This window comes from Bos grunniens, chromosome 18 (genome assembly GCF_055505025.1).
Source record: "Bos grunniens cultivar Pamir isolate PY7600 chromosome 18, Bosgru_T2T1.0, whole genome shotgun sequence".
Lineage (NCBI taxonomy): Eukaryota > Metazoa > Chordata > Mammalia > Artiodactyla > Bovidae > Bos > Bos grunniens.
In genome coordinates this window covers 57,212,908-57,231,658 of record NC_141182.1, presented here as the reverse complement: position 1 = coordinate 57,231,658, position 18,751 = coordinate 57,212,908, and the positions used below count along the sequence as shown (strand labels likewise).

General features: G+C 50.2%; 1 protein-coding gene across 2 annotated transcripts; it reads left to right on the top strand.

Annotated features, from left to right (window-relative positions):
• The first annotated feature begins 14,643 nt into the window (after window positions 1-14,643).
• On the top strand, window positions 14,644-18,647 carry KLK4 (kallikrein related peptidase 4). 2 transcript variants are annotated; one of them, XM_086354054.1, is made up of 5 exons: window positions 14,654-14,714; window positions 16,242-16,404; window positions 16,863-17,116; window positions 17,203-17,339; window positions 18,207-18,647. In XM_086354054.1, exons 1-5 carry the CDS (start codon window positions 14,654-14,656, stop codon window positions 18,357-18,359), a joined length of 768 nt encoding a protein of 255 aa, XP_086210180.1. In that variant the 3' UTR covers window positions 18,360-18,647. The 2 variants fall into 2 exon arrangements, with proteins under 2 accessions (XP_086210179.1, XP_086210180.1); XM_086354053.1 differs by having other exon boundaries at window positions 14,644-16,404; window positions 16,951-17,116.
• Window positions 18,648-18,751: the final 104 nt, after the last annotated feature.

Genomic DNA, 18,751 nt, shown 5'->3' with positions numbered 1-18,751 from the left:
AATGTACCTTAAGAAATATGCCAGGGAAGCTTTGGGGCTGTATCATTTACCTGCAGTGATAACAAGAGAGTCATCTCTAATTTTCACTCTTAGTCATTGTTTTATACCTCATGTTAACTAACTAAATGATGTGTCACAAACTTTGTAACCAACTCCAGCATCAGGAGATCTTTTTTAATATTTTGTGGTAAAAACACATAATATGAAATTATGTACCATCTTGGGCACTTGTAAGCGTGCAGTTTGGTAGTGCTAAGTACATTCGCATTGTCGTATGACCGATCTCCAGAACGTTTTCATCTTGCAAAACTGAAACTTGGGGACTTCCCAGGTGCTCCAGTGGCTAAGACTCCATGCTCCCAATGCAGGGGGTGCAAGTTTGATCCCTGATCAGGAAACCAGATCCCACTTGCTGCAACTCATGAGTTCACATGACTTTAGAGCTTTAGACCCAACTAACGCTCCTACATACTGCAACCAACAATGTAGATATTTCTGCATTGAACGTGTATTGTGATCACTGTTCTAGATCTCTCTATGTGCACCTTTCACTGTCTTCTTTGCTCTATTTTCAGTGTTCTCTTTCCACCCACAGGACGGTGACTGCAGCCATGAAATGAAAAGATGCTTGCTCCTTGGAAGGAGAGCTATGATGAAACTAGAAAGCATATTAAAAAGCAGAGACATCATTTTGCCAGCAAAAGTCTGTACAGTCAAAGCTATGGTTTCTTCCACTAGTCATGTACCGATGGGAGAGTTGGACCATAAAGAAGGCTGAGCGCCGAAGAATTGATGCTTTTGAACCGTGGTGCTAGAGAAGACTCTTGAGAGTCCCTTGGACTGCCAGGAGATCCAACCACTCCATCCTAAAGGAAATCAGTCCTGAATATTCGTTGGAAGGACTGATGCTGATGCTGAAGCTTTGATATTTTGGCCACCTGATCCGAAGAGCCAACTGATTGGAAAAGACCCTGATGCTGGGAAAGATTGAAGGCAGGAGGAGAAGGGGACGACAGAGGATGAGACGGTTAGATAGCCTCACCAACTCGATGGACATGAAATTGAGCAAGCTCTGGGAGACAGTGGAGGACAGAGGAGCCTGGAATGCTGCAGTTCATGGGGTCACAAACAGTCGGACAGGACTGAGCAACTGAACAACAGCAGTCACCACAGAATGAGTAGCAAGCTCCCTTGGGCATGGGTGGAGGAATGCCTCCCACTGAGTTCTCCCAGACTGGAAGCCTTCCCAGTAGAGAGCTTTATGTTCATAGATATAATTATGAATCATCTGTAATGTTCACACCAGCCATTGTTTTATAACTTACGTAATTATCTAAACAGTGTTGCACAAACCTTGAAACTAACTCAGCATTATAAGTTTTTTTGATGCTTATATCACAAAAAAGAATTCACCAAATGTTTACTTTTTTTCTCATGTACCCTCATTGTTAGCTGCCTGTGACTCTTCAGTCCAGTTCAGTCTCTCAGTCGTGTCCGACTCTTTGCGACCCCATGAATCGCAGCACGCCAGGCCTCCCTGTCCATCACCAACTCCCGGAGTTCGCTCAAACTCACGTCCATCGAGTCGGTGATGCCATCCAGCCATCTCATCCTCTGTCGTTAACAAAAAATCATCTGGGGACTTCCCTAGTGGTCCAGTGGTTAAGACTGGATTCAGATTCAATCCCTAGTTGGGGAACTAAGATTCAACATGTTGTACAGAATGACCAAAGAAATCAAAAAAAAAAAAAGTCATTTGAAGCGAGAGGTCAAGTTTTGAAAAATTAAGCATTTTCACTTAAAACATATGCATTGACGTTCATCAACCAATCTTCTGAGCAAATGCAAGGCTGGGGACATGGATCCTTTGGTGATCTTTACCAGTATATGTTGTCTGTCAGCATAAACCACACCTATAATAACACACCATATACATGTGAAACAGTCCTGGAATGAGCGGAAAGTACATTGAGGGGGAGAAATAAAAAACTGGCTTGGACTAGTCTGCAATGACATGGCTCACTCCTAAGAGAAGTATTGTGTTGGATGAGGTAGAGCAAAAGCTGCAGAGAGCAAAAAACACCTGGAAGAGTGGCCCCCAGTCCTGGGGTAGAGCTCTCTTTTTACATGTATGAAGTGAGGCTGATGTGTTGCCTGCATTGCTGAGGAAAGAACTGACAGTGTTCAGACTGTCCTCCCCAAATCATGAGTACTAAATAATCAAAATATAAACATAATGTCAAAGCTCCTACAAATCAGATATGGTTTCACTTTTCCTTTCATCTAATAAGACATTTCAGTTCAGTTCAGTCGCTCAGTCGTGTCCGACTCTTTGCAACCCCATGAATCGCAGCACCCCAAGCCTCCCTGTCCATCACCAACTCCCGGACTTCACTCAGACTCACGTCCATCAAGTCAGTGATGCCATCCAGCCATCTCATCCTCTGTCGTCCCCTTCTCCTCCTGCCCCCAATCCCTCCCAGCATCAGAGTCTTTTCCAATGAGTCAACTCTTCGCATGAGGTGGCCAAAGTACTGGAGGTTCAGCTTTAGCACCATTCCTTCCAAAGAAATCCCAGGGCTGATCTCCTTAGACCAGCCTTAAAGATACAGTTCATCAGGCACTCTTATCGATCAGATCTAGTCTCTTAAATCTATTTCTCACTTCCACTGTATAATCATAAGGGATTTGATTTAGGTCATACCTGAATGGTCTAGTGGTTTTCCCTACTTTCTTCAATTTAAGTCTGAATTTGGCAATAAGGAGTTCATGATCTGAGCCACAGTCAGCTCCTGGTCTTGTTTTTGCTGACTGTATAGAGCTTCTCCATCTTTGGCTGCAAAGAATATAATCAATCTGATGTCGGTGTTGACCATCTGGTGATGTCCATGTGTAGAGTCTTCTCTTGTGTTGTTGGAAGAGGGTGTTTGCTATGACCAGTGCATTCTCTTGGCAAAACTCTATTAGCCTTTGCCCTGCTTCATTCCGTACTCCAGGGTCAAATTTGCCTGTTACTCCAGGTGTTTCTTGACTTCCTACTTTTGCATTCCAGTCCCCTATAATGAAAAGGATAACTTTTTTGGGTGTTAGTTCTAAAAGGTCTTGTAGGTCTTCATAGACCCATTCAACTTCAGCTTCTTCAGCATTTCTGGTCGGGGCATAGACTTGGATTACTGTGATATTGAATGGTTTGCCTTGGAAACGAACAGAGATCATTCTGTCGTTTTTGAGACTGCATCCAAGTACTGCATTTCAGACTCTTTTGTTGACCATGATGGCTACTCCTTTTCTTCTGAGGGATTCCTGCCCACAGTAGTAGATATAATGGTCATCTGAGTTAAATTCACCCATTCCAGTCCATTTTAGTTCGCTGATTCCTAGAATGTCGACGTTCACTCTTGCCATCTCTTGTTTGACCACTTCCAATTTGCCTTGATTCATGGACCTAACATTCCAGGTTCCTATGCAATATTGCTCTTTACAGCATCGGACCTTGCTTCTATCACCAGTCACATCCATAACTGGGTATTGTTTTTGCTTTGGCTCCATCCCTTCATTTTTCCTGGAGTTATTTCTCCACTGACCTCCAGTAGCATATTGGGCACCTACTGACCTGGGGAGTTCCTCTTTCAGTATCCTATCATTTTGCCTTTTCATACTGTTCATGGGGTTCTCAAGGCAAGAATACTGAAGTGGTTTGCCATTCCCTTCTCCAGTGGGCCACATTCTGTCAGATCTCTCTACCATGACCTGCCCATCTTGGGTTGCCCCACGGGCATGGCTTAGTTTCATTGAGTTAGACAAGGCTGTGGTCTGTGTAATTAGATTGACTAGTTTTCTGTGAGTATGGTTTCAGTGTGTCTGCCCTCTGATGTCCTCTTGCAACACCTACCGTCTCACTTGGATTCTCTTACCTTGGACGTGGGGTATCTCTTCACGGCTGCTCCAACAAAGCGCAGCTGCTGCTCCTTACCTTGGACGAGGGGTATCTCCTCACCCCCTCCTGACCCTCAATGTGGAGTAGCTCCTCTAGGCCCTCCTGCGCCCGCGCAGCCACGGCTCCTTGGACGTGGGATAGCTCCTCCCGGCCGCCACCCCTGACCTCAGATGCTGGATAGCTCCTCTCAGCCGCCCCTGACCTCCAACTTGGGGTAGCTCCTCCCGGCCGCCCCTGACCTAGAACGCGGTGTAGCTCCTCTCAGCGGTTCCTGTGCCATCACAGCCTGGCACTCTAGGCTGCTGCCCCTGACCTTGGATGCAGGGTAGCTCCTCTCGGCCGTTCCTGCACCGTCGCAGCCTGGCACTCTCAGCCACTGCCCCTGACCTCAGGGGTAGCTACTCTTGGCTCCTCATCTCACACGCTAGTAAAGTAACACTCAAAATTCTCCAAGCCAGGCTTCAGCAATACGTGAACAGTGAACTTCCAGATGTTCAAGCTGGTTTTAGAAAAGGCAGAGGAACCAGAGACCAAATTGCCAACATCTGCTGGATCATGGAAGAAGCAAGAGAGTTCCAGAAAAACATCTATTTCTGCTTTATTGACTATGCCAAAGCCTTTGACTGTGTGGATCACAATAAACTGTGGAAAATTCTGAAAGAGATGGGAATACAAAATCATCTGACCTGCCTCTTGAGAAACCTATATGCAGGTCAGGAAGCAACAGTTAGAACTGGACATGGAACAACAGACTGGTTCCAAATAGGAAAAGGAGTACATCAAGGCTGTATATTGTCACTCTGCTTATTTAACTTATATACAGAGTACATTATGAGAAACACTGGGCTGGAAGAAATATCAATAACCTCAGATATGCAGATGACACCACCCTTATGGCAGAAAGTGAAGAGGAACTAAAGAGCCTCTTGATGAAAGTGAAAGAGGAGAGTGAAAAAGTTGGCTTAAAGCTGAACACTCAGAAAACTAAGATCATGGCATCTGGTCCCATCACTTCATGGGAAATAGATGGGGAAACAGTGGAAACAGTGTCAGACTTTATTTTGGGGGGCTCCAAAATCACTGCAGATGGTGATTGCAGCCATGAAATTAAAAGACGCTTACTCCTTGGAAGAAAAGTTATGACCAACCTAGATAGCATATTGAAAAGCAGAGACATTACTTTGCCAACAAAGGTCCTTGTAGTCAAGGCTATGGTTTTTCCAGTGGTCATGTATGGATGTGAGAGTTGGACTGTGAAGAAAGCTGAGCGCCGAAGAATTGATGCTTTTGAACTGTGGTGTTGGAGAAGACTCTTGAGAGTCCCTTGGACTGCAAGGAGATCCAACCAGTCCATTCTAAAGGAGGTCAGCTCTGGGTGTTCTTTGGAAGGAATGATGCTAAAGCTGAAACTCCAATACTTTGGCCACCTGATGTGAAGAGTTGATTCATTGGAAAAGACTCTGATGCTGGGAGGGATTGGGGGCAGAAGGAGAAGGGGACAACAGAGGATGAGATGGCTGGATGGCATCACCGACTCGATGGACGGGAGTTTGAGTGAAGTCCGGGAGTTGGTGATGGACAGGGAGGCCTGGCGTGCTGCGATTCATGGGGTCGCAAAGAGTCGGACATGACTGAGCAACTGAACTGATAGATACAGTAGAAACAAATGCAGATCTATTGTAATTCTCATAAACTGTGTACTGCCATTTCCAAAAACTTTTCTGTTTATAATGCATTTTGACAGCAGTCACATGAGATAAGGAGCTATTCTTTATTTACACTCATCATCTCCCCTGGAGATGTAGCAAAGACCCAGTTCGTTTATGTAGGCCCAAGAGTTAGACTTTCTCAAATTCAATTTGTTTTCTCAGCGTCTAAATGGTTCATTTCAGCACGTGTTTTGAACACCAGGAGACAACTTACTTTTCGAGAAGCCCAGCCTGGTGGCTAAAACCAAGGCAAAAATGAGAAGACATCTCTGCGTTTAATGGTTCATGTGCAGTGAAACCCTTGAAGATGACCCAAGAAAGACATTCTAGTCGTTATGCTTGGAAGAAGGGGCGAGGACAGGATCAAAGGCGGGCAAGGTCACGATGGAGGTTCATCGCTCTGTACGTTTTTAATAAACACACTTTGTTTCTGTGCCATGTGGAAGCAATACCTATTCAAAAATGAAGTCAGAGAGACGTCCCTGGTGATCCACTGGTTAAGAACCTGCCTGGAAGATTTCCCTGGTGACAAGTGGATAGGAATCCACCTACCAGCGCAGGGGACACGGGCTCGATCCCTGGCCCGCGAAGATCCCATGTGCCACGGAGCAGCTAAGCCCGTGCACCACGGCTACTGAAGCCCGCACACCCAAACCCCCGTGCTCCGCAACAAGAGAAGACACCGCAAAGAGAAACCCGTGCTTCTCAACTCCAGAGTCACCTCTGCTGGCCGCAACTAGAGAAAGCCTGTAGAAAGCAATGAAGACCCAGAGCAGCCAAAAATAAATATAAATAAATAAATTAAACGCTTTTAAAAATGAAAAAACCCAACATTAAAAAAAAGAAGAATCCGCCTTGCAATGCAGGGGACTCTGGTTTGATCCGTGGTCAGGGAACTAAGATCCCACGTGCTGCGGGGCAGCTAAGCCTGGGAGCCTGGGTGCTGTAAAGCCCTGGAGCCGCAGCTAGAGAGTCCCTGCTCCCCAAGGAAAGATCCCGCAGGACACAGTGAAGATCCCACGTGCAGCAGCTAAGACTTGACCCAGCCACATAGATAAATATATCTATTTTTATTTAAATAAATCTACTTGTTTCTACTTTTGAAAAGTGAAGTGGGAATGACATTACACACACACACACACACACACACACACACGCACACAGATTCTCATGCAACTCTCCCTGGGTTCCAATCCAGCTATTTGTTTCTGTGATAGCCTCGGAAGGTGACTCTAGTTTCTCTTTGCCTGGGTTTTTCCCCCGCTTACAGTGGAGACAGACAATAGTAGCGACTTCTTAAGGTTAATGGGCACATTAGCAAGTCAATCTGAGTGAAGCTGCTGAAACAATTTCACAGAGCATGCACTCAGCATATGGTAACCATTAGTGTTAACATGTTCCCCCAAGTATGTAAAAACAAAGAAGGACTTTGTTTCCACCTCCCCCACCACCCTAACAAATATAGCCAGCGAGGAGTTTTCTGAGAAAAACTGATTTCCTTTTGTAATGGGGGAAGTCACATTTCTGAACCTATTTCTCCTTTTGTAAAAAGACACGCTCATAATTTTATCCCCTGAGATTAAGAACAATAACACAAGTGAAACCATGACTAGAACCACTCAATGCATGTTGGTTTAATCGCTAAGTCAAGTCCGACTCTTGTGACCCCATGGAATGTAGCCCGCCAGGCTCCTCTGTCCATGGGATTTTGCACGCAAGAATACTGGAGTGGGTTGCCATCTCCTTCTCCAGGGGATCTTCCCAACCCAAGAATCAAACCCAGGTCTCCTGCATTGCAACCAGATTCTTTACTGACTGAGCTATGAGGGAAGCCCACTCAATGCATGGGAGGGATTTATTATCCTCATTAATTTCATTATCCTCATTATTTTAGCATGATCCTTTCTGGGTATCTGGGTGCACAGAGGACACGGTTCTGGAAGACACCCAGGGTCACCATGATTCAAGAATAAACAGAGATGGGAATTCCCTGGAGGTCCAGTGGTTAGGACTCAGCACTTTGACTGCTAAGGGCCTGGGTTCGATCCCTGGTCCGGGGACTAAGCTCCCACAAGCTACACGGTGTGGCCAAAAAAAAATAAATGAACAGAGATAGAGTAAATAAATAAACAAAGTCCTCTTTGACTCATTGTATTAGTAGCAATAATTGGAGAAAACGGTGGCTGACCTCTAAGACCAGAAACACTCAGCTGCTCACCCAAGCTCTTGCTGGAGCAAATCTGACTCCAGAGGTCAGATTTCTGAGCCCTTCTTTTTAGTTCCTGACACACCCAAGGTCAGGATCAAGACCCAAGCTCACAGAGCCCAAGGCTCAGAGCTCACCAGGGGTAAAGCTCAGGTGGCGGTCCCTGCTCCCGTCACCAGTCGGGGTTGCACCTGCCTCCTCTGCTCCGACGTCTGGGTCCAGAGCTGGGTGCCGGGGCCCAGGGCGACCGACGCAAGAGACCCTGGGGTCCCGCCTTTGTCCCTGACCCCCTCCCAACCTCGGAACTCTCTCCGTGTGTGTGTCTCCGGATCCACGAGGGGGCAGTGTTGCACAGTCGTTGGGCATCTTCTCAGCTTGATCAACTGCATATGACTCTTTGCTTCTCTGTGCATAATTTTTTTTCATCTGTAAAGTGGGGGTGGTAGCACTATTTCATAGGACAGTGAGGACATTGAATTAACGTTTGTGGAAAACCTAGAACAAAGGTGCATAGAGTGTGGTTGGGCCTTTGGGTCCTGGTAAGTTTTCTAATTTCTATTCTGAGCGTGAGGAGAAGTCTTTGGATCAGGTGTATGCCTTAGAGAGGTCTCTCCTACAGTTGAAGGCTATTTGTGGATCAGCCCAGACAAAAGATCTGCCATTTCCAGAGCTTTTTTTTTATAGATCAGTGAAACTCATAGGTGCCAAGAACAGCCCAGAAAAAAGAAACTCACTGGTCCCCCGTCACGTTGTCGTTCAGTCACTCAGTCATGTCCGCCTCCGCAAACCCATGGACTGTAGCTTGCCAGGATTCCCTGTCCTTCACTATCTCCAAGAGTTTGCTCAAACTCATGTCTATTGAGTCGGTGATGCCATCCAACCATCTTACCCTCTGTCACCTGCTTCTCCTCCTGCCTTCAATCTTTCCCAGCATCAGGGTCTTTTCCAGTGTGTCGGCTCTTTGAATCAGATGGCCAAAGTATTGAAGCTTCAGCTTCAGCATCAGTCCTTCCAGTGAACATTCAAGGGTTGATTTCCTTTCAGATTGACTGGTTTGATCTCCTCGCAGTCCAAGGGACCCTCAAGAGTCTTCTCCAGCACCACAAATTGAAAGCACTCAACCTTCTTTATGATCCATCTCTCACATCCATCTCTTGTCTCCAATCACACCAGTTTACATAACACTTAAGCTTTTTTGTGTTGCTAATTTTTGATTCCTATTCCCTCCACACTGGCGCTGTCCAATCAAAATATAGCAGCAACTCCCTAAGTCCTTTAAAATTTTCTAGTAGCTACTGTTGCTATGCAACAAAAGAAGCCACCCCCAGTGAGAGGCCGGGCACAGCTACTAGAGGGTAGTCCTCGCTCGCTGCTGCTAGAACAATCTCTCAAGCAGCAACGAAGACCCAGCACAGACAAAAATAAATAAAGTACATTTTAGGAAACTAAAAATCCGGTGACTATTTCACACCTACAGCAGCATCTCCACTAGAATGCTAAATTTTCATTTGAAATTCTAGGTTTTTATTTTAGAGCCTGTAAAACTTAAAAAGAGTTGAAAAGGTGGATTCAGGTACCCGGCTGGTTCCAAAGGAACTTAAAACTTTCCCAATAATTGAACCAAGTGTTGGCATTTACGCTGAAACTCGCTGAAATTATCTAAACAGTGAAAGCCAGTTCTTTAACCACACACTGGCCACGTTTTAAGTGCCCAATAGACGCCGATGGTTGCTGCTGTTTGGGCAGTGAAGATCGAAACGGATTTTAATCTGCTTCAAGCCCACTGGTCCTCCCCCAACCTCATATCCCACCAGTCTGGCCGGAAATGTCTGTCACTTGCCGGGTCCCATTTTCTTCTACAGGGGGATGACATAACTTAGCTTGAAAATAGCGGGAAAAAGAGAAATGTCCAAGCTGCTGGTCCATGAGGGCTACTTACTGCCTTTTTTTCGGCTGTGCTGGGTCCTAGTCGCCACACTCAGGATCTATGGTTGTGGCATTTGAGGTCTTAGTTCCAGCATGGGGTATCTAGTTCCCTGCCCAGAGGCTGGACCCAGGTCCCCAGCATTGGGAGCATGGAGTCCTAGCTGCTGGACCACTAGGGAAGCCCCATGAGGGCTACTGTCTTAACTTCTGCTCCTTTGACATTCACTGAGAGCACCCCAGCCCCAGCCCCTGTCTCTGTGAAGTGTTCAGGAGACACCCCAGTAGCGGTCCCCACAATCCACAGCCATCTCCCCAGCTCACAAGTGGGCAGGCTGTGGCCTCTGTAGTTCTCCAGGCTCCAACTCTCTCACCCCTCCCCAAATCCCTGTCTCCGTTGTCCCTGCTTCGGGGTGGACCCCCACCCGAGGTGTTGGCCTCTCTCTCCCCTGGGAGAGAAGCAGGAAGGGGAGATGCTTTCAGCAGGCAGTTTTCCGACAGAATCCCCCATTGCCTGTGATAAGCGGAGAAAACCACTTTTCTTCAGGGAATACAATCTATGCCAACCTGGTTTTAGTTATTGACTGAAACAGGGGCAACCCCTCTGCCCGCCACCCTCAAGTTGGTTCAGAGCCAGCCTGAAGGCATTTCCTGAGTTTACCGGGTAGAACTTGGGGGTGAGTTCCCTAAGGCAAGGGTCCCCAACCTCCAGGATCTAAAGCTTGATGATCTCAGGTGGAGCTGATGTGATAATAGAAATAAAATGCACAATAAATGTAACGCACTTGAGTCATCCTGAAACCACCCTCCCTGCACCCCATGCCCGGTCTGTGGAAAAACTGTCGTCTGTTAAACTGGTCCCTGGTCCCCAAAAGAATGGGGGAGTATTACCCTAAGGGCTGGGACAGACGCCCCTGAAAACGTGGTGAGGGCTGCTTTGGGCCTTAGAGCAGATGACATCTGTAAGCAGGTGGCCAGCCTCCACTGTGTCCAGGAGATTTAAGATTCTCTTCTTAGCTCCATCTATGGGAGGGGAAAGGGCTCACTCTTCCAATTATGCAGTAAGAAGGGTACTTGGGGCTGGCATGGCCGCATCTCATCCCCTCCCCAGTGATGCTCTACGTCTTCTCTGGCCGAGGCTGCCCCTCACCTGCAGGTGGGGATGAGGGCAGATGGCTCAGGTGAGGGGCTGTGGACCCAGGTGTATTCTAAACCCCCATAACCTGTGTCCCGAGACAGCACACGCATTCCTCAGCTTCTTTTCTGTTTCTTAATGTGCATGAAGAAGGCTGCATGGCAGAGAGCTCAAGATGCGGGCTCTGGATTCAGATGCCTGGATTCACTGCCACTTTGCTGTGTGACTTTGGGTTAGCCGATTGACCTCTCTGTGCCTCCCTTTCCACCTTCATAAAATTAAGCATAATAATGGGTACCTCGTGGGATTATCATGATGATTAAAACTAGTTGGTATGTGTAAAACTGTTATGAAGGCACATAGTAAAAAGTGATATATAACTGTTAGATCTTTTTGTTTTTAATCATCATTATCCTGAGATGTGTGTCTTCCAGCATCTACCTTTCACTGTGTTTCCAACTCTCTTCTGCTCTGTGTCTGTCCATCTCGGCCCATTTGTCCATCTCCACCTTTCCCAGACTCTGTGACCTTGCTGCTGCAGCTAAGTCACTTCAGTCATATCCGACTGTTTGTGACCTTATGGACTGTAGCCCACCAGGCTCCTCTGTCCATGGGATTCTCCAGGCAAGAATACCAGACTGGGTGGCTGTTCCCTTCCCCAGGGCATCTTCCCCACCCAGGGATCAAACCCAGGTCTCCTGCATTACAGGAGGATTCTTTACCTGCTGAGCCACCAGCGAAGCCCATCTCGCTCTCTGTCTCTCCCTATACCTTTATTTCTCTGCCTCTGGTCCCAGTCTCCTTGCCTATCTCTGCATCTCGTGGTCTCTGCCTCTCTCCACCCCCCACCCCAGCCTGGGTTTTCACCCATGGAGCCCCCGTTCCAAACCCTTCCCACTTGCCAGGCTGGAGGCATCTCCATGACATGACCTAACCCCCTCAAACACAGACACACTCACTCTTGGATTCATCCCCAAAAAACTGGGTCACCTCTGCCTAACCTCAAGCAGGACAGGACAGAAGTGAGGCTGCAGAGCAGGGCAGAGGGATGCCGCATCCACCCCCTTCTCCCTCATTCCAGCCGCCCCAGCCCTGTCCCTCCCTCTGGCTCCAACCCCACTCCTCCCACCGCCCAGACCTAAGTCACGTCTGGGCAGCTGTGAGGTCTGAGCCCACCCTGCACCACCCACCCGCCCCACACACACACCCCTCCTGCTGACCTCCTCCATGTTCATGGTCAAAGCTGCAGGTCCCCGGATCAGAGGGGTCCGGGGTTTCTGTGCCCCCAGGTGACCAAACACCGCAGGCAGGTAGATGGAGACAGGGTCGGAGAACCAGACGCTAGGGAGGGGCCAGAGACAGAAAAAGCAGAGGGAACCGGGCCCGAGAGAGACGGAGGGAGGCCCAGTCATCCCTCAGCATCACCTCAACTGTCCCTGCAACCCCTCATCAGGGCGGTCCACACCTGCTTCTTGGGTGATTTCATTCAACCCCATGGCTCTAAACACACATCTCCTCAGGTGACTCCTCACGGTTCCTCACCCACCCCGACCTCTGTCTGCCTCCTGGGGCTCACACGTCCAACCGCTTGGCTCCCGATGGGCGCCCTCAGCTCAGCCCTTCTCCCCCACACCCCCTTGCACCTCCACACAGATGGCGCCACAGGTGTGACCACCAGCAGACCAAGGCGGAGACACCCTCCACGCCTCCTTTCTCCTCCCCCCACACCGTCCACCCATCGGGTACTTGACTCCTCGCCCCTCCCCTTTCTCTTTGCCCAGGAGCCACAGCCTCTCTCTTCTGGGGGGCTGTTGCCACCTCCCACCTCCTCGCTGGTTTCTCCACTTCCATCTCACCCCTACTCCCATCATTCTCCACCCGGAATGCTTTTTAAAAAGAAATCAGATCACACCACTCCTATCTCATGCTTAAAAATCCATTACATTGAGGGACTTCCCTGGTGGTCCAGGGGTTAAGATGTCACCTTTTTAATACCGAGGGTGCAAGTTCGATCCCTGGTCGGGGAGCTAAGACCCCACATGCTTTGCAGCCAAAAAAATAAATAAAAATAAAAACTGAAACATAAAACTGAAGCAGTATTGTAATACATTCAGTTAAGACTTTTAAAATGGTCCACAGCAAAAAAATAATAATAATAATTTTAAATCCATTGCATTGAAAATAAACCCAAACTCTTTCCCCTTGCATGCAAATCTCTCAGGGATTGAACCCAGGCCATTGCAGCCTGAATGCCAAGTCCTAACCACTGGACAACAAGGAAATTCCCCCAACTTCTCTCTCTTTTTCCTGCCAAGTTCACTGCCTCTCAGCCTAAAAGTCCCCTCCTCTGAGACGCCCCAACACCTCCTCATTTGCAGTTAGCCCACCTGGTCCCAGTCCGTCTCTAATATCAGACGTGTTCTCTGCACACACATGACTACCAGATATTCGCTTGTCCCTGCATTTTTTTCTGTTGGTCGGTCTCCCCCGCTGGGACATGTGCCCCTGAAGCATCAGAATGTGCTTGTCCCTTCCCGCAGCTTGGAGCCTCGGAGGGGCGCAATTGCTCTTTGACTAGCAAAGGCTTCAACCTACCCCCCACTCTCTGGGTTCCCATGGCACGCCTGGCTTGGTGTCCAGGCATTTTCCCCCCCGCAGAGTCTTTTGGAAGAATTTTGAGACAGAGGAACAATGATCACCCTGACTTTACGGATGGGAAAACAGAGGCTCACAGGGGTGCAGTCACGTGTGCAAGGTTCCAAAGGCAGAATGTGCTGCTGGGAATTTGAATCGGGGAGGTTCTGCTGGGGAAACACAGCCGGGAGAGGAAGGAAGGGAGGATGAGAGAGATTTAATGAGAGGGAGAATAAAAGAAAAAAAAACAGACAGTGTGTGTACGTGTGTGAGAGAGAGAGGGAGGGAGAACCAGAGAGAGAGAGGAGAAAGCTGACAGGCCACCAAGCAAGAAGGGGGCAGTGAGACCGGGGTCTCCCGGCCCCTCTGGCTCACTGAGCTCAGCCTGGCACCAGGCAGCCTGAGAGCTCTGAGCTGGAAGCTGGCAGCACCTCGCCCCAGGAGTGTGTCCCTAGGGGGCAGGCCAGCCCAGCTGGGGATGCTTATAAGCTCCCCAGGGGGCCCCTGCTGGAGGCAGCAGGCAGGAGCCCAGCCCAGTGTAGGATCCCAGAGCCCAGAGGCAACCAGGTGAGCGTTCCACCCACTACTCCCCTAAGAGCAGTCTTCATGATCTACTCTCCCTACAGCTCCGTGTCCCTGTGGTTCTCAGCCTCCGGACCTTGGGTCTTCAGGTCTGCTTCCTCCAAATAGGTCTCTAGTTAGGAGGGTCTCTCCAGTCCTCCCTGTGTCTCCCCTGGTCTATTTCCCTGAATCTCTCTCTCCCAGACTCTGACTCTCAGCCAGCCTCTGATGTTCCCTCTTCTCTGCATCCTTGAAGGCCCTGTCTCCATCCTCCTACATCTCCCAGTCTACAGATGGAGAGACACATTCTCCATCTCTTCCTCTCCACCCACCACTCTCTCTCTCTTTCCACTTCTCTCTCAGCCTCTCAGTCTCTCCAGGCTGTGGGTCTCTGGGCCATGAGCTCAGACACTGCGATGTGTGTGTGTGTTGGAGAGGGGGTGGTATATCCAATAATATCCTGGGGGTGGGGGGGGGCAGGAGTGGAGAGAGAGACTGATGGAAAGACTTGGTTCCCTAGAGACTGACCCTTATACAGGTGCTGAAGGATGACCACAGCAGGAAATTCCTGGGGCTGGTTCCTGGGGCATCTCCTCCTCAGTGTCACAGGTATCTGAGTGAGGTGTGTGTGTGTGAGATTGTGTCTGAGGCTTGTTACTGGGTGGGCACGACTCAGGGTCCTCCAGCACCCGACTGAAGCTGCGTGGGTGACAGTACGGTGTGACGGTTGCTCTCTGGATGCACACATGTGATTCCCTGTATCACAGGGTGTTTGCATGGGTGCCACCTGTGTACTGGCATGTGTGTGGCTTTGCACGCCTCCGTGTAGTCATACCCATGAGAGTCGGTGCATGATTGGGGGAACGGCTCTGACAGTCTATGCCTCTGGATACCCTGTGCAGTGACAATGCTGAGAGGACCTGAGTGATGAGGCTGCAAGGACCCGTGGAGCCGGAAAGTGTGAAAGTGTCAGTCGCTTCAGTCGTGTCTCGTTCTTTGCAACCCCATGGACTGTAGCCCCCCAGGCTTCTCTGTCCATGGGATTCTCCAGGCAAGAATACTGGAGTGGGTAGCCATGCGCTTCTCCAGGGGATCTTCCCGAACCAGGGATGGAACCCTGGATCTCCTGCACTGCAGGCAGATTCTTTACCGTCTGAGCCACCAGACCTTGCCTGGGGTACCCCTGAAAGGGAGATTACGCTTCTAGGAGAGTCACCCACTGCTGGCAATCTGCGCCTGCTTCTTGGGTCTCCAATCCCGAGAGGCCCCAGGGATCCACATTAGGACAGTGTGATGGGGTTTCTGTGTCTGCTGGCTGTCTGCTGCCCTGGGGGGGACAGGACTGAGCCGAGTTGGGCAAGACACCAGGGCTACAGATACTGGCACTGCCTCCCTGAGCGTCTTCCTCTGTCGCCCTTGCCTCTGCCACTTTGTGTGGAGGGGTCTGCTCGTGTTGGGAGATTGAGGCCCCAGCAGTGCACAGGCCTGCCGTGGTGCTTGTATGTGTGTGAGAGAGAGAGCGATGGAGTGTGGGTCTGGGAGATGGGTGTGACGAACTCGAAGCTGAAACTCTTCCCTGACAAGTGACCCTACCTCTGTGAACCCGAACCCCCGCCCCCCCCCCGCCCCAAGGAACCTGATGCGTGGAATTAAAGCCCCGCACTGTGACCCCTCCCCAGTCTCCTCACTAATCCTTGACCCCGCCCCTAGGACTCTTACTGCCCGCAGGATCCCTGACTCCATCCCTGTGGTTCTGACCACACCCGCCCACCGAGAGGTCTAGTCCCATCTGACCGCCATGCACCGAAGTGCACTGTGACCCCGCCCCAAGAGGCCTAGTCCCGCCTCCTGTTTGTCTCCCAGCTCTGACCACGCCCCCGTGCACCGAGAGCCCCGCCCCCAACCCCTCTCCCGCTTGTCCGGCTTCCACCCTGAGCTACGCCCCCTCACCGCGGCAGAAGCCCCGACCACGCCCATCATCAGTGGTCACGCCCCCTAGAGCCAAGGCCACAGGAGTTAGTGTCCTACTTTCTGGGCCTCTGGCTCAGTCCTGACCACGCCCCCACACCGAGCCCCGCCCCCAGAAGTCCCGCTTCGGCTCAGAGCAGGGTCCCCCAGCCCTGCCTCCGCCCTCAGGATCCCTCGCCTGGGGCGGCAGCAGCCGCATCATCAACGGCGAGGACTGCCGCCCGCACTCGCAGCCCTGGCAGGCGGCCCTGTTCTTGGAAAATGAATTTTTCTGCGGGGGAGTCCTGGTGCATCCGCAGTGGGTGCTGTCAGCTGCGCATTGCTTCCAGAAGTGAGTACAGGGCGCGGGGGGGAGGGGGGCGGCGCGGGGAGGAGGGACAGGGGCGGGGCTTGGGTTCTAGGGAGGGTCTGGATGCACTGTTAGCTGAGGAGAGGGGCTTCATAGGTTCAGTCTCCGGGTACTAAAAGTGAAAGCCGCTCTCAAGGAAGGCTGTGTGAGGGAAGCGGGAGCTCTTGCTTTGGAAAGACTCAGAATCCTGGGTTGAAATCTCAGTTCCACTGCTGAGTATCCAGTAAATTAAGGCAAGTCCTTGCCTCTGGATTATTGCTTGTGCATTAGGATTTGAAATCATGACTGGGTAGTGCAGAACTTAGCAAGGAAGATGGGGGTGGGGCAAGGGACCGGAGATGGGGTTGTGGTTGAAAACAGGAATGGAGATAATGGCGTGGCTGCCACAGAACTAACCTGTCCCCACGCTATCCCCGCACCCTCGACCCCGTGGCCCTCAGGTCCTATACCATTGGGCTGGGCCTGCACAGTCTTGAGGCCGACCAAGAACCAGGCAGTCAGATGATAGAAGCCCACCTCTCCATCCAGCACCCAGAGTACAACAAACCATCATTCGCCAACGACCTCATGCTCATCAAGTTGGAAGAATCGGTACCCCCATCTGATACCATCCAGGACATCAGCATCGCCTCCCAGTGCCCGGCTGCCGGGGGGGATTCCTGCCTGGTTTCTGGCTGGGGTCGGCTGGTGAATGGTGAGCTCGGGAGATGGATGTGTCTGGTCTCTCTGAGGGGTTCTCCGCCCAGCCAGTAGAGGCTGATCTGATGCTCTGCGTCCCAGGCAAACTGCCCAAAGTGCTCCAATGTGTGAATATCTCAGTTGTGTCGGAGAAGATCTGCAGTGAACTCTATGCCCACGTGTACCACCCCAGCATGTTCTGCGCTGGCGGAGGCCAGGACCAGAAGGACTCCTGCCATGTGAGAGATGGGGGAAGGGAAGAGGGGAGAAGATCCAGGGAGAGATGGAAAAGGGAGGGGACAGGGACCCCATAATGAGAAGAAACAGAGATATGGGAGAGAGACTGAAAGAGAAATAGACACAGAAATAAAGAGAAGCAAGGAAAGTGAGAAATAGAAATAAAGACAGATGCAGCAAGGCAGAAACAGACATACACACATGCACACCCAGAGAGAAACAGATACATTGACACACAGAAATGAAATGTAAAGTGAAATAGGATAAAAAATCAACATACAAGGAGGTGAAGAGTTGCATAGAGACTCAGAGAGTCATTGAGATAGAGAAGTAAGCTATAGTGGGAGAAAAAGAAGGAGAGACACAGAGATGGAACAGCAGCAAACGCAAGAGAATCGGCCAGCTGTTAGGACATAGGGAGCCGAATTGGGTGTGATGGGGGCTCTGTAGTGGAACCTTTAAGGAATATGTTGCTATCTTTTGTCCTCTCTCTCTCCTGTCTTTGCCTCTCTTCATTTGGCTCCTTTCTGATCTCACATCTATGTCCACTTCTCTGTGTTTTGTTTGTTTTTAATATTCATTTGTCTGTCTATTGGCCTGACCCGGGTCTTAGTTGCATCACGCAGGATCTTCGTTGCAACACGCTGGCTTCTCTACTTGTGGCGCTCAGGCGTCTCTCTAGCTGTGGCACAGTAGCCCGTTGCCCCACTCTAGTTAGTTGCCCCACCGCATGTGGGAGCTTAGTTCCCCGACTAGGGGTCGAATTTGTGTTGCCTGCCTTGGGAAGGGGATTCTGAACCACTGGGCTGCCAGCCGCGTCCCCACCTCTCTGGGTTTTGGATTCTTTATTCTCTGTCTCTCCACAACAGGGTGACTCTGGGGGCCCCCTGGTCTGCAACGGGTCCCTGCAGGGCCTGGTATCCTTTGGACAAGCCCAGTGTGGCCAACCCTACGTGCCAAGTGTCTACACCAATCTCTGCAAGTTCACGGACTGGATACAGAAAACCATCCAGGCCAGTTAACTCCTGCGACTGGGATTCATGAAATTGAACCCCAAAATATAAGCTGCTGAAGGAATTCAGGAATCTAGGTTCCCAGTGCCTTCCACCCTCAGACCCAGGAGTCTAGACCCTCACCCCCAGCTCCCTCCCTCAACCCCAGGAGTCCTGTCCCATCAAGAATCTTTTCCTATACATGATGCCCCCTAGCGGCACGATGTTGACACCACCTTACCATTGGTAGAGAAAGCTGATTTTTCACCGCTTTTGTCCCTTTGCCTAAGCCCTGAAATAAAGTCTAAGAGAGCACCAGCTCTGTTCATACTGTCCTCCTTGCTTCCTTTCCCATCCAAGGGATTCCAGTAGATAGTTTGCCTTCTTTGTGCCTCAGTTTTTTCATCTGGGAATTGGGACCG